Genomic DNA, 15,926 nt, shown 5'->3' with positions numbered 1-15,926 from the left:
TAACTGTTTTTTACTGGGGTCTTGGGTGGGCTGGTTTGTTTCTTGTTTTAAGCGAGGTTGATTTGAAAACTAAACCCCCCCAGCTCCCCTCTTGCCCAGGGAAGAGCCAGGAACGGTGGTCACAGGCTGGGGGGGGCATCACGTTGACAAATCACAGCCCCCAGTTCTGCTTCCCCCCTGCCCTGCAGAGGTGCAGAGGGAGGGAGGACGGGGTGAGGGGGTGTTCAGGGGGGTCTGTGCAAGAAGCCGTGCTGAATGTTGTAAGGCAGAGGAGAGGCTTCTACTTAAATATAACAACAAGACCCAGACAATGATTCCCGTGTGTTTCTGGGGGACTCCCCGCTCCCAACACACTGGCCCAGACCCCCCGATTCTCCCCCCTCACCAACCCAGCTTTGTCTCTGGCCGTCCATGGTGGCCAGGGCCTTTGCGGGGGGGGCACGTGGGGGGCACGGGGTCCAGGTGGGCTGGTGGCCATGGGGCGAGGATGTCCAGAGGGGCTGCAGCTGCCCGTGGGGAGCAGGCCATGGAGGGGATGGGGCTGTTCATGCTCTGCAGGCTCTTCGAGGTCCACAGCTTGGAGAACGTGTCCAGAGCACCCGGGAAGTTGGGCAGTGTGGCCGGCGTGTTGCTGGGGGTTGCCGCACCTCCATCTGCCGGGGATAGGAGAAAGTGGGCACCAGGTGGGTCACGGATGCTTCTGGGGTCCCAAGCCACCTGCAAGAGCTGGACCAGTCACCGGGGATCCCAACTGCGTCCCACACCTGCAACCCCTGGCCCCACTGGATGCTCGGAGCCCAGCTGTGGCTGTTGCTCCAGTGCCTGAAAACGGATCTCTCGTATCTTTTAGAAGAGCAACTCTCTGCTCCCTTTCCTGCTTCCCCACCCGCCTCCTTTCCTGGGAACTCTCTTGGAGTGCCTCACCGAAGGAGGGAGATGGCAGTGCCCCCACTGTGGAATGGTCGGGCTTGGAGGGCTGTAAGGGAAAAGAAGTTCTTGCTGATTCTTTTCCTACGTACTTGTCTGACAGATCACTCGGATTCAGAGATTTTCCCAGTGTTTGAATCCTTCCTAGGCTTGTCTGGCAGCTCGTGTTTATTTGTGTTTCTTTTTCCCTGCTTCTGTGGCTCTTTGCTTTGGAGCAAGATGCTAGAAACCAAAGGGAGTTGGTGCTGTCACCAGCAGTCTTTGATGTCTAAGGGAGAAGGTAAAATCTGTCTTGCACTTCGATTCCTCCAAAAAAAAATATTCGTGGTGGTTCCCAGCGGGGCCTGGTCTCCTGCGGGACGTGTCACCGGAGCGGGCTGAGTGACCGGGACAGCCCTGCGAGGGAGCTGCCTCTGCCCGGGCTCGGGCTGCGCTGGCTGCGGCCACAGATCAGCCTGCGCCAGCTGCGCCTCAGGGATGGAGGTGGAAAAGGCAGCCGGGACCCTCGGCCTCTCCCATGCCTGTGGATAACCGCATCCCAAGGACCAGCCGGGAGCGGGGCATCGCCCAGCAACGGGGGACGCTGCATTGTCCCTTGTCACCCGTACCACCGCCGCTGTGACCACTCTGCTGCTAGGAGGCAACAGAGGAGGAGGAGGAGGAGGAGGAGAAGCACGAGGACAAGGAGGACGCGGACAGGGAGGAGGACGAGGACGAGGGGGGGAGGAGGAGGAAGGCTTTGACTGCCCATCCCTCCCACCCATCCCAGTCTCCCCCAGGCAGAAAGGGCCCCCTGGGCAGCTCTTTCTCCCACTCCCCCAGGAGCTCAGGTCCCGCTCAGGTCCCTCTGTCGTTTCCGGCACGGCAGCAGCCATGGCCCAGCTCAGCCTGGCCCAGCTGCTGGATGTCGCCATCGGGACGACCAAGATCAGGGCCATCGACTTCGTGGTCCTGCGCAGACTGCTGCTGGCCATGCTCTGGCACCTGGGCCTGCAGGACCTCCCTGTGGAGGATCTGTTCAGACTGGTGGCAAATAAAGCAGTATTTCCTCTCTAAACTACTTTTGGTTTCGAGAACTTTTATTTCAGGTAACAGCACCATCACACCCAGGGAGCCTCACTCCAAACTCCTGCTAGCTAATTTACATCATTGGCATTGTTATTTCCAACATCAAAACGGGCTCTGCAGAAACTAAAGTGCTTTAACTGCCTCTTTTGAGAGCCCTTGACATATTTTCCCCAAAAAAGTGGTTAGAAAGTACACAGAATTACAGAATGCGTTGGGTTGGAAGGGACCTCTCAAGGCCATCTAGTCCAACCCCCCTGCAGTCAGCAGGGACATCTTCAACTGGATCAGGTTGCTCAGAGCCTCATCCAGCCTGGCCTTGAATGTCTCCAGGGATGGGGCCTCCCCCACCTCTCTGGGCAACCTGGGCCAGTGTCTCCCCACCCACCTCCAAGGGGGAAGAGGGTCTTTGCTCAGGAGGTAGCGGGGCTCATTGACAGAGCTTTAAACAAGGCTTGAAGGGAGAGGGGGACAATATCGGGCTGTCCCTGTGGGATGAGATGCCAAGGTTGGAGGGACAGGGTGCCAGCGAGGGCCTGTTGCTCTGAGACGCGCTGGTGACGCTGCCTCACACTTGAAGTGTTGGAGAGATGAGCCGGGGGCTCCTGAGGTCACAGGAGGCAAGAGGGAAACACCAGTGCAATACCCCAAAGGAAACAAGGGGTGTTCCTGGAAGAAGGTGGTATTTGAAAAGTCATGGCATCAGGTGAAGTCCCCGGGCACTGGAAAAAGGGAAACAATGCACCCATTTTTAAAAAGGGTGGAAAGGAGGGTACGGACCTGTCGGCGTCACCTCTGTGGCTGGGAAGGTCATGGGGCAGATCCTCCTAAAAGCCACGCTAAGGCCCATGGAGCACAGGAGGTGATTTGAGACATGGCTTCACCCTGTGCTTTTTCCACATCAGACTCCAAAGGAGGAGGATGCGACATTTGCTCCTGAAATCGCAGACCGAATGGGTAGGAATGAATCCCCGTGGGTGGATTTACTCTTAGTTGCATCCAGGATATTTTCAGTTACTTTCTGGCACACCGTGAAAGAGCAGTGGAAAGAGAAAAACCAAAGGGAAAAAAAAAATACTCCTGGTAGACCATGTGACATGCAAAGTGATAATTTAATTTGTAGCCAGGCTTCCATCAGGAAGTAGAAGGTTAATCATGTACTATTTATAACATATAGAGAAAACTGGTAACTCTGGCAACGGATGCCGTGGGGTGGGCTGAGCCCAGCCTAGATGGGACCCAGCAGCTGCGCGGTGCTGGGAAAGGTCTTGCGCATCGCCATGCACTTCTCCTGGTCGATGAACAGGGAGTTGGCTTTGACGGCCAGGTCGTGCTGCAGGACGGCCTTGGCGCGAACCAGCATTTGCAAGGTGTCCTGGCTGTCTCTCAGCTGCTGCTGAAGAGTCTGCACCGTCTCATGGATGTCACGGACCTCGTTGACAAGGCTGGAAAACAGCAAGGAGCCCTCATTAGAAGTCCCATCACGTGGGTGGTTTCTAGCATGGCGTTGCTGATGGGCCCCTGGGGCATGGGTTTTCCCCCTTCAGCGTGCTCAGACTCACTCGGACCCCCCCTGTTTGTGGCAGATCCATGGGGAAGCTGAGGGCAGAGCTCCTCGGGGTCTCGGCGGGGAGGCACAGTGAACGTCTGCTCGAAGGCTTCGGCAACGCGCAGCCGCGTCTGCCAGAGCAGGTGGTGCCACCAAGCAGAGGGACGAGCAGCTGTGGTTTCCCGTTCCTGTTCGATTTTGTGGCTTTCTTGGCTCCCCCTCCTGGATTTCCCCGTGCAAGGGTCCTCCCCACACCCACGGGTGCACGCGCAGCGAAAGAGGACAGCTGGGAGAGGCTAAAAGCGAAGGTGAAACAAGTGGAGGATGGAACAAAGGATGGCGTGAGAGATGCTAAACAGGCTCTGGGGCTGGGTTTAAATTGCTTTGAAAAGGCTTCCCAGGGAGCCTCACCCAGCGGGCTGCCAGGAGGAGGTGTGAAGTTCAGGGTGCCTGATCCTCCACAGCCCCTCGGGGTGCAATGCTAAAGAGCTCCCTCTGTCCTTGACAGGATTTCCAGTGTCCCCAGGGGAGGTGAGCACAGCCCTCACTGCTTCTCCGAGTGGTGCACAGAATCCCAGGCTGGCGGGGGTTGGCAGGGACCTCTGGAGATCACCTAGTCCAACCCCCTGCCAGAGCAGGGTCACCCAGAGCAGGTGGCACAGGAACGCCTCCAGGCGGGTTTGGGATGTCTCCAGAGACGGAGACTCCACCACCTCTCGGGGCAGCCTGTGCCAGGGCTCTGCCACCCTCACAGCAAAGAAGTTCCTCCTCCTGTTGAGGTGGAACGCCCTATGGTCAAGTTTGTGCCCGTTACCCCTTGTCCTGTCCCCGGGCACCACTGAGAAGAGCCTGGCCCCATCCTCCTGACACCCCCCCTTTCAGTATTGATAAGCGTTGAGAAGGTGCCCCCTCAGGCGTCTTTTTTCCAGCCTGAAGAGACCCAAATCCCTCAGCCTTTCTTCACAAGAGAGGTGTTCCAGTCCCCTCATCCTCTTGGTAGCCCTTTGGTGTCCCCTCTGCAGCAGTTCCCTGTCCTTCTGGAACCGGGGAGCCCAGCACTGGACACAGCACCTTGCACAGCAGCTGCACCCTTGCGGTTACCCAAAAGGAAGGACCTAAGAGCTCTCAGCATGAGCCTGTTGGAGAGTAAAGGGCTTGTCCTTCAAACCTGAGCCCATCCAGCCGCCGGGAAGCAGGCAGGAGAGAAGACGGGGTTGACGCAAGTAGGAAAAATCCAGCCCCTCATGGGGTGGCATCAGGCCGCCCCCGGCCATGGGGTACAGCCTCCGTTGTGGGCGCAGAGCTCTCCCAGCACCCAAAGGCTGGGATACCCGCTCATTGCTTTTGATTATGTCGGTGCACTTCTGGAAGGACTCTTTAGGAAAAAAAAGCAACCCCCCATGATTAATTTTGTCATCCAGCGATGCTCCCGAGTGCTACCACCCGTGAGCCCTCGAGGTCCCCGCCGGCCCCGCGCTCCTGCCTTACCGCAGCTGGGCAGTGTCCCGGCACAGCTCCATGTTTGGCCTCCGAGTGCGCTGGTCCAGCCGGGTCTGAGCCACCTTTAATGGAGGCCCCTGGTCCCTAATGGCCTTTTGGATGGCTTCTATATTCCTCTCGGTCTGGAATATTTCCTGCACTGTCTGGCGTAAGAAAGAAACACATGCATAAATTTAACAAATATATTCTCCAGCGGCAACGGGATTTCCCTTTTCTGCCATCCATCTGCAGAAAAAAACCAAGTTCAATTAGCAGACCCCGGGCTCAGACTGCTCTCACTCTGCCATAGATGGAGGCACAGATCCAGCAGCCATTTCTCTGCGGGGAAAAGCCTCTCTTTGCTCTTGCTGTCACATCAGAGGAGGTTTTGGAGCAGTGATGGATCTACTGAATTACCCGCTCCCCAAAATTACTGCTTGCAGGAACTGATCGTCCATCACTAGCAACTAACAGAGGGCAGGTTTTTGGTGGATGCTCGCTGAAGGATGTGGCACCAGCCCGCGATGCTGCAAGCCCAGTTTCTGCTCGGTTAATCTGTGCCGAGCACTTTTCAGGCAGCTTTCCATGAGAGCCAGTGGTGCGAGCCTGCTGCCCATGGCTGATCTCCACTTCATCTGCTTGGCGGAGCAAACACACCGATACCTGTGCAGCAACCACAGAGTGCTGAGACCGAAAACACGTCCTTGGAGGAGCAGCAAAGCTGCAAACCCCACAGCAGACACCCCAGCAGAGTCCCAGTAAAGACCTTCTGCAGGGCAGCCAGCGCCTCTGAAGTAACTAGCGCTGATGCAAGTAGCGCTGGCATTTTCTGCTGGAAATCCCTGTGCTAGCAGGCTGTCAGCTGGGATGAGCAACGGGCAGTATCCCTTGGGATGAAATTACACTGCCAACTCATCCTGCTCCAAGAAGAAAGTCCCCAAGAAAGCTGGGCAGGGGCTGTTTGCAAGGGCATGTAGCGAGAGGACGAGGGGCAATGGTTTAAACTAGAGCAGGGCGGGTTTAGATGAGACATTAGGCAGAAGTTCTTTGCACTGAGGGTGGGGAGACCCTGGCCCAGGTTGCCCAGAGAGGTGGTGGAGGACCCATCCCTGGAGACATTCAAGGCCAGGCTGGATGAGGCTCTGAGCAACCTGATCCAGTTGAAGATGTCCCTGCTGACTGCAGGGGGTTGGACTAGGTGGCCTTGAGAGGTCCCTTCACACCCAACACATCCTATGGCTCTATGATTCTAAATGATGCTATAACCAGGTTCTTGTGGTGACCGTTCCTCTGCTGGGGCCAGGTCTGCGTGGAGGGTCGCGCTTTGGAGGTGTCACCGGGAAGTGACAGTGTCACACCAAAAGGGAGGGGTTCAGGCTACCTTGGCCAGGTGGGTCTGAATCTTTCTCTTGGCATCGGCCGTCTCGGCGATGCGGTTGGTGAAGGCAACGTTCACGGCGTTGAACTGCCGCCACATCTGGCTGTCCGTCACCGCCAGCAGGTTCTCGATGTCGTCCCGCAGCTTGGCGGAGGCCGCCCGCTCGCTCTGGGAGCGGAGGATGTTGTCGTTGGTGAACTTGGCCCAGGACTGCGGCACCGAGATCCTGGCGGGGAAAAGGAGAGGCCCCCGGTAAGCTGGATGTGGGCAGGCATGGACCCTGCCAGGGAGCAGCGTGGATTCACTATAGCTTAAATCTACACTTTTAATTGGACTGTATGTCATAGTTTAACCCCAGCCAGCAGCCAGGACCACGCGTGTGCTGGTGCAGTTCTCCCCCTCCCCCCCAGAAGGGAGACGAGGGAGAAAAGGAGGGGAAAGGGAAAGGGAAAAACTCATGGGTGGAGATAAGGACAGTTTAATAGAACAGTAACAGAAACGAACAATAATAATAATAATAATAATAATAATAACAATAATAATAATGACACAAGTCACTCTCACCACCTAGTGAACTGGCACCTTCCCGAGCCCCGACCGCATATTCCCACCCCGCACCAACCCCCATTTATATCCTGAGCATGGCATCTATGGTACGGAATATTCCGTTGGCCTTTCCCTTGTTCTGCCTATGCTCCTCCTCACTTCTATGGGAAGCTGAAAAGAGTCCTTGAAAAGTATAAACATCGCCTGGCAACAACTAAGACACATCTTTGAAAATATGCATAAACTTAGTGAGTTGTTTCAGCAGAGGTGCTCCGCTGAATTACTTGGCAGGCTGATCTCTCAACCCCTGGTAGAATGTTTAATGAGGTGGGACTGGCTTTCACCCTCTGGATGTTTGGCATCCAACTGTCAGCAGAGGGTTGTGCTCCCTTTCCGGGGAGCGGAGAGAAATGACCGCTCTGAGGGAGGTGTCTCCAGGCCGGATGGATCTGGGTTGGGGACAAGCAGCTCCCTGCCAGGGAGAGGCACCGCGTATCCCGGGGACAGCTTGCTGCTGGGGACCGACAGCGTGCACTCACGTGGCATCGACCTGCTCCACCCCTCGGTAGTAACTGATGCCCTGGGAGGTGTTCATCAGGTGGTGGCACCTGTCGTCGATCTGGTGGGCCACCTGCTTGTTGGCCAGATCCTTCTCCAGATTCTGCTGGGCCACCCGGTTGTACCTTCAACATGCAAACAGCAGCCATCGGTGGGGACGTACGGGTGGAATGGCTTCCTCCCCGTTCCACTCCCCACAGCAGCTCCCGGCCCCCCCCGCAGCTCTGTCCTCCCACGAGCATCACCGCCCGCATGCCATGGACCCTCCATGGGCTTTACGCCTGCGGGGTGTGGGGAGAGACAGGCTTCTTCTGGGGGTTCACATCTGCTGGGGTTCTGCTGGGGCTCTGCTGTGACCACAAATGCACATCAGCCCTACGACATGAGAGAAGGAGCTCCTCCTTACGTGATCTGGGCTTTGGCCTTGTCCAGGAACTCCTGCATCTTCTCCTGGCACGACCTGATGACATCAACTTCCTGGGCAAAGGCAAAAGAGGACCCCATCAGCGTCCATCCTCACTCGTCCTGGTCACACTCCTCCCCTTGGACCTCTCCAACCCCACACACAGCAAGAACTTGCCTGCTTGTCTTCCTGCCCAAAGCAAACAGGCAGGAAAACTCGCAGCTGAGCCTGCGCCCAGCGCCCTGGAGGGGACAGAAGGGTGCTGTGGCTGCAGCCACGGCCTTTGCGTTCCCTTTCAGGGTGGGTCAATAAGGATTTTTTCACCTTGACCTCAGTGTCAAGCGGTGGTTAGTCCCACTGCACGGACAGGGACACATCCTGGTGTGGACAGGCAGAGTGGTTCCCTGGACCACTACACACCTCCGTCCCCAGATCAGCACCTGCCCTTTTTGCTCCCAAAATGGTTTCCTCCCCAGGAGGAATCCCATCCGTACGGGACAAGAGGAGATGGACTTGACTTCGGTGTAAATGCCCAGGCTGAATTTCTGAGACACATTCAGCTCCACCGGAGGAAGTGTGTTGCTCTCAGCTCACTTGACTTCAGCACAAACCCATTGCCTTTGTGAAGCTCCGGCTGCTGGAGGCAGGTGATCAGTGCTCCAAATCCCATAACTTTTAAATCTGGTGAAAATAGCTTCAACGCATGATCTGAGTTACCCAACTTACTGTTAAGAGCTGTTCCTCCACGTTGTCGTGGACCAGGTCGATGCCCATCCTCTTCTCCCGGTGAAGTAAGCACTCCTGAGCGACCTGTTGGGGACACACCGTCACCGCTGGCTGCAGGGGCAGGGCTCTCTATGGGGATCGTCCCCATCTCCAATAATGTAAGAAAAGAAACTCTAGGTGGGCACGGAGATGACAAGAGGGGGAAAAAAGTGCCCCGGGACAGCTGGTTTTGTCGAAAACAAGCAGCCGAGCTGCAACATCAGCATTAAACCATCATGAGGGAGCAGACGTGTCCCTGGTGCAGCCACAGCTGAAACGGGGGACCTGTGTCAGCCTTGATGCCCACCTCGCCAGAGCCTCGTGGTAAGACACGGGCTTTTGTCTCCCAAACTGGGATTTTGGATGTACGGCTTCTAAAAATATTGAGTTAAGCAAACGCTGCTCTGACGTGCTCAGCCTGTGCTGATAGGGGATCCAGCAGATGGCAAGGGGGGTTTGGTTACTACTAACTTAACTAATAGCCTCTTAATAAAAGCTTTCTAGACGTTCCGGAGCTGCAGTGAAACTTAATGAGACGTTTGAAGGGCTGCAGATGTTTCAGCAGTAGGCTACAGCTTGCAGCGCGCCGGGACAGGTGCTTACCCGGAGAGGGGCCTCTGCCTCGGCCAGGGCTCTCTCCAGCCTGGTCTTCACCTCTGTGAGCGCGTTGGTCTCCCCGATCACCTCATCTAGCTCGTGGCAGAGCTCCGATTTCCAAAACGCGATGTCATTGGCGCGCACTCCCAGGTTTTTGGTGCTTTCTACTTGCGTTTTCTTGGTCTGCTGGTATTTGTGGTCAATGATGCGGGAGGTATCGGCTCTCAGGCGCTCCGCGTTCTTCTGGGAGGTCTCCGACTCCCTGTAATTGGTCACGTTGGACTTGTACCAGTCTTCAGGGGTGTAGCGGGTGAAGACGGTGGTTCTGGTGGAAACAGATGGAAGCTTCTCGCCGGCGGTTATCCCCTGGGAACTCTTGGAAAAGGCAGCCAAAGTTGGTTTGCTGGCAGCCGTTTTGTAGTAGGTGCTGGGCATCCAGGGGAGGCTGTAGCTCTGAGGCAAGGGGCGGTAAGGAAATCGGTTCTTATAGCTTGACGCCATGGTGTGGATGGCAGGGAGAAACCTGGTGGGTATGGCTCTGGGATGGGCGAACTTTGCTGGTAAGGGAGAGCCGACAGACTCCATGCTCCACCGCTGCTATTCGTGTGTCCCGTCCGTGTCCTGCACAGAGGAGGAGAGAGGACAACCTCAGCAACCTCCTGCACTTGCCTTACTTCTTACAGCAACACTCGCAACTTCAAACACAAACAGCGACGCACAGAGCGCCCTCACAGCGCCTGAACAGGCCTAAACCCCTTGAAAACAAATCCCTCCTGACAGCATCCCAAACATTTGTATATAAAAGCGTTTGACTTTGTTGTTAGTGTCTAGCATCAGGTCTTGGAATGCGGAGAAAAACAAATCACGGCCGTAAGGAGAATGACAGATACCGTGCCTTCCTTTTCCTTAAATCTGTCAATCCAGTCAAACTGGAGTTGCTCCTTCTCTGCTGTTCCTTTGTTTCTTTTGGCTGGCGTATCTGCTGATCTTCTGATACTCCAGAGGTCATTTTCTCTGTAAAAGTTCCATTCCCAGCCCCGAGAGCTGCGTCCCTTTTGGACACACATCTGCTACCGGCCCAGCGCCATTTGTGGGTGGGTGAGGGACTCCATCCTCACCCCCTCTATCTTCCCTTGCCTTAAATGCTGGAGTGAGGAGCCTGCAGGTGAGCTGAGCTTTGCAGGACTATATCCAAATTTGATCCCCCCACACACCTAGTTCAGCCTCAAAAGAAGGGCCGCCTCTTGCCTTGCAAAGGAGGAAAGGTGTCGATGGCTCACCTGCTGTAAGATCAGTGTGCGTGGGAAGGAGATGGCCCACAGTCTTTTCAGAGTGGTTTGGAAACACCAGCCTTGCAGTAGCCCTAGGAGGAATGGCCACACATGAAGATTTTGCTACCAAGAATTGCATATTGTCCTCTCCAGCTTGAGGCTGTCAATCGATGGTTATCAGCCATATAACGCAGGGGGCCACCAAACACACCTCATCTGAGGACAAACACTCCGGAGGGGTACGTGGTGCTCGGTACGAAGCTCTTGTGAGGTTACAAGTGTCACCCACGGGCAGGAATAAGTCCCTGAATACGGCTGTTGTAGCCAGCCCGACGTGTCCTTCCCCTAACACCGTCCCGTCCCCACTGCTCCCAGCCTGGCTCGGAGCCCCAGGGGAAGACGAGGACACGGGTGTGCTACAGCAAGATCCCTGATGGGAGTGGCTGTGGGACAGGCAGCGGGAAACTCACACCCTCAAATTTAGCAAAAAAAAAAGGTTTCGCAAACACGACCCTCCGAGGCAGTTTGGCAGAACCGAGGACGAAATGTCTGCGCTCAGGTCCAACAAAAACCACCGTGTGTGCCGCTTCCCACAAACCGCTCCCTTCAGCCCTTTTCTCCCGGCTAGGGATAAATGACGGCGCTTTCCCTAGCTCCGTGCCGCTTTATACCTGAGAAACAGCCTTGGGAGGGTGGGAGGCAGCTTCCCTGGCTCCCACCCCCACAAATAAACTCTGCCCTTTCAGACACTGACAGACACACGTTTAGGAAAGGGAGGGAAAACCCCTTGGGAACGGCCCAGGGCTACTTTTCCCTGCATTTCCAGCTGAAATAAATGCCCCTGCATCCCCCTTGGGATAAGCCATCCCAGGGCGACACTTTGTGCCACCCCTGAACACGGACACAACGACAGGAGCCCCCGACCACCTCATCTGGGTACATTTAGAGGACAGAAGAGATATGGAGGGGGATTAGGAGAATGACCTGTTTTTTTCCCTCCCAGTTCAGGGACATACGCACCCTGCAGAGGCTTGGGGGTGTGCGGGGGGGGCTGCTACTCAGTGCTGTGCTGTCAGGTTGGGTGGCAGCACTGCCAGACACTGCAGCATCCCCAGTGCCCTCTGTGTCACAGAACCAGGGCAGCGTTGCCGCTGGCGCAGGGTGCTCAGTAACCGGGTTCTACGCGGGCAGCTCCCTGCAGCCGCTATGGCAACCCGATGCAGCTGTTGGGCAACGCATTGCTGTGGATGGGCAAGCCGGGGCCAGCCCTGGGCAAGAAAATACCCTCACATGGCATCCTAGATCCTGCCCTGGACAACCTACTGCCCTCCATGGGCAGGTTTTGCAGCCCCTGGGCAACCAGGTGCAGCTTTTGGGCAACTGTTGAGCGGCTTAGTCATATGATTTGGTTTTAGGGAAGTGGAATAATTACTAAATTGGCCAAGAATACAAAAACACAGCATTGTTCACACATGAAGGAAAGTCCTAAAATCCAGAGGCTTCTGAGGTAGAATACAGCCGCAGCTGGCACGCGAAGAATGCAACATCTGTGATTCCCTGTACTAGGTTGTTTGCGAAACTACACGAGGGGTGGAATGGAACCGTGTGGAGTTTTGCAGGACGCAAAAAAGGATTAGACACAGTTAAATTGGGCCTGTTAGAAACTTCTACACCTTTGCCTCCCTCTGAAACTACCAACATCCGACAGTACCCACTGCCTGCAGCGGCACTTGCAGGAGCAGACGGGGTGGCATCAGATTTAGAAAAAAGAAACATCATTAAGAGCACTCACTCGCCTTATAATTCACCGGTGTGGCCAGTAAAGAAACCAACCGGGCAATGGCGTTTCACAGTAGATTACCGAAAGTTAAACGCCAACACTGCACCCCTGACCGCTGCGGTTCCGAATATCGCGGAAATTGTGACAATGATAAAAGGAGCTGCCCGTCCTTGGATGGCTGCCTTAGATGTAAAAGGCAGGTTTTTTATGATTCCCCTCCTTGAGCAGGACAAAGCGCGGTTTGCATTCCCGTGGAAAGGAGCCCAATATATTTTAACCGACTTCCACAAGGATACAAGCATTCCCCCACCATTGCTCCTAATGCTTTAGCTAAAGTGCCATCAGCGATTCCTGTTTCACAGGGATGTACGATATACCAATATATTGATGACATCCTAATAGGGGGAGAGAGCCAAGAAAGTGTACAAGACGATGCAAAACATCCAAAAAACATTATCGGATTTAGGATTGGAAATTCCAGACGCAAAGTGTCAGGGACGTGCAGAGGAAGTTAAATTCCTGGGGGTCTGGTGGATTAAGGGAGCTGCTTCTGTCCCTCAGGATACCCTGAAAAAAATAGAGCATGGACAGAATCCTTCCAGCACGAAGGAGTTACAGCAAGTTCTGGGAACTTTAAGTTATTGCCGTAAACACATCCCTGGCTTTTCCATCATTGCTCGCCCCCTTTATTGTTTGCTGAAAAAGGGTAGATCCTGGGAGTGGGCTGAACAACATACTAATGCACTGGAATTGCTAATAAAGGAGCTAAGGTTATTCCAACAACTTGGCGCCATCCCTCCAACTGACCCTGTCCATGTGGAATGGGGGTTCAGTGAACATGGTTCTCATTGTAACTTGTGGCAGAAGGGACCAGCAGGACCGGAGAGACCATTAGAATTTAGCTCTCACTCCTTCAATGATACTGAGAGCAGATATTCAGACCTTGAGAAGGGTTTACTGTCCCTGGTGCGAGCATTGCAACGAGCAGAGCAGATAAGGAGAGAACAAAGCGTGGTTGTTCGGGGCCCTTTTCGTCTCCTAGATGTGGTCCGTCAAGGGACAGCACCACCAGCCGGCATTGCCCAGAAACCCACAGTTCGAAAGTGGTATGCTTATTTCGAAGGCATTAATGAAATCACGCCAATCTCTGAAGGCAGTGTTAAAGTATCCAAGCTCCAGAAGGATACAGATGGTGCCCTATTGTTCCAATCCCCACCAAACAGACCATCTCCAATCCAAGAAGCACCTCCTCTGAAAGAAGGCAGTGATCTTACAGGAGCGTGGTTTACTGATGCGTCGTCTCACCGTGAGAACAATAAGTGGAAATACAAAGCCGTAGCACTGGAAGTAGCAACGGGGGAAAGAGCAATTGAAACAGGAGAAGGTAGCGTGCAAGTAGGGGAACTCAGAGCTGTCCTACTAGCTGCACGACATGGGGCTACTCACATTTGCACTGACTCATATGCTGTTTTTAAAGGAGCCACTGAATGGATCGAACTCTGGGCAGCCAACGATTGGCAGGTGAACAGAGTCCCAATTTGGGAGACAGATAGTTGGAAGCAACTGTTAGAAAGAGGAGGGCAGAGAGCATTGCACATTGGTTGGGTAAAAGGTCATGATCGTTCGAACTCGATCACTGCTCAGTTCAACCAACAGGTAGATAGCCTCACGCGGCTGCAGCAAATTGACATTGTAGATGATGGTGGGAAAGGGAACGCTTAGTCGAATGGTTACGTGTTAAGCGTGGCCACGCAGGCCGTGCTGATGTGTATCAGGAAGGACTAGCCCGGGGGTGGCCTGTATCAGCTGAACTGTGCGAACAAGTAGTAACTGCCTGTTCACAATGTCGCCTACGGCTCAATAAAGATCATCCGAGTAAGGCGCCTCCCTTACCCATTCGGGACAAGAAACCATTGTGGCATTCCTGGCAAATTGATTGTATTGGGCCCTTGAGATCATCAGGTGAGAAAAGAGACATCCTAGTAGGAGTGGAGATTATCTCTGGCCTCACTATGGCCACCAGCTTCAAATCAGCTACCGGGGACAACACAGTGAAAGGCCTACAAGGGTGGTACAGCACCCTTCCCCTTCCTGAGGCAATCCAAAGTGATAACGGTTCACACTTTACCGCTTCGGTGGTACAAGATTGGGCCAAAGAAGAAGGCATTCGATGGGTATTTCATACTCCCTATTATACTCAGGCTGATGGCATTGTTGAACGCACCAATGGATTGGTTATGCGTTTTGCAAAAACTCATGAACCTGGTTGGCATTTGCGATGGGATGATGCCACCTATCAATTCAATAACGGAGTGGAGATGGCTGTCCTAGAATGAAAGCTTTCTGTGTATCTGCCAATATCATCACTCCAAAAGTTCCCAATGAACCAGGAAAATACCTAGGACAATTTCACCCTGGGCAACCTGTGTTAGTGAAAATGCCTCAAATTGGCACAGTACCAATGGTGCTAGCTACTCCCCAAAATCCCCATGCATGGGAAGCCAAAGACTGTTCAGGGAAGATACACCGGATCAGCACCCGGTGGATCTCGCCCCCTTTTGGACCCCGTCGCTCAAAGAAGACCGAGCAGATTCCCTTTTCTTTTGTGTCTTACAGGAACCTTAGATGAACTGTACGTGGACAGACAAACTGTTGCCACCTCACAACGACTGAAGAGAGATGTGACTGGTATCTTAGGAACAGGACTGGGAGTCTTAAATAGTATAGATACTTGCAAAGAAACTACTCACAACTACTAGTGATCTAGACAAGTTAAAACATCCTCTACAGTCCTCTCGATCAGCATTGGGAAATCACCAATGGCTTTTATTGAATATATTGCCTCAGTGGGAAGAAACAGGTGAAAAGGACCATCAGCTGATCACAAATGCACTTGGTACAACCCAAAACAAAGTTTCTTTGGCTCTTAGTTGTATCCAAGACCAAGTATGGATGTGTAGGAATGTATCTGAGAGAAAATGGCCATGTGAGCCAGCCTCCCTACTGTGAGAGATTAGATTAAGAGCAAAACAGGCAGTAGAAGATGGCATTAGTACATGGGAAAAATGGGAACTGAGAAGGCAGAAAACATGTTGTGCTAATGACTAAGCAATTTACTATGCGAATTCTTGTAACCAACCTGATGTGTGAACGAACTGCATGCACAGCGCGTGGACAGTGTAACTGGCTGATCAGAAATAAGCGAGTCGCGTGTACGGCTACAACACAGGGTATAAAAGATGATGATCGGTGCTTAATAAACGGCTTCTGTTGATTCACACTGGATCATCTGGAGTCCAGTTATTTCTCCTCAACGGGGTGCAGGAGGAGAAACCCTGCTCTCTGCTAAGACACTAGGGGAACCCACTAGCAGGGTTTGACCAGCCACATTTTAACCAAAAGAGGCAGAAAATGCCAGCGACGACACTGTGAGCACCCGGAGATCTGCGGAAAGGTCTGAAAGTCCATTCAGTCCCTGGCCAGATGAGAGAGAGCTTCACCCGGAGCTGCTTCTGGACTTTCTCATGGGATCTTTTGAGAGAGGTCCCAGCCCTAGCTCTGTCCCAGCATCAGTGACACCTCCAGCATCTGAGCTGATCCCATCCCTG

At 53.9% G+C, this 15,926-nt stretch overlaps 1 protein-coding gene across 1 annotated transcript; it reads right to left on the bottom strand.

Moving 5' to 3' along the window:
- Positions 1-3,235: 3,235 nt before the first annotated feature.
- LOC128918035 (tektin-3-like) lies at positions 3,236-9,852 on the bottom strand (the record flags this gene model as incomplete). Its single annotated transcript, XM_054221887.1, has 7 exons — positions 9,274-9,852; positions 8,632-8,715; positions 7,909-7,979; positions 7,484-7,627; positions 6,402-6,624; positions 5,030-5,184; positions 3,236-3,437 (listed from the first exon to the last, which is right to left on the bottom strand). Coding segments are annotated over exons 1-7 (1,458 nt in total), but the record flags the coding sequence as incomplete, so codon positions are not given.
- Between the last annotated feature and the right edge of the window lie 6,074 nt (positions 9,853-15,926).

Source organism: Rissa tridactyla, chromosome 15 (genome assembly GCF_028500815.1).
Source record: "Rissa tridactyla isolate bRisTri1 chromosome 15, bRisTri1.patW.cur.20221130, whole genome shotgun sequence".
Classification (NCBI taxonomy): domain Eukaryota; kingdom Metazoa; phylum Chordata; class Aves; order Charadriiformes; family Laridae; genus Rissa; species Rissa tridactyla.
Note: the sequence above shows the minus strand (reverse complement) of the source record. Positions and strands in the feature narration are given on the sequence as shown.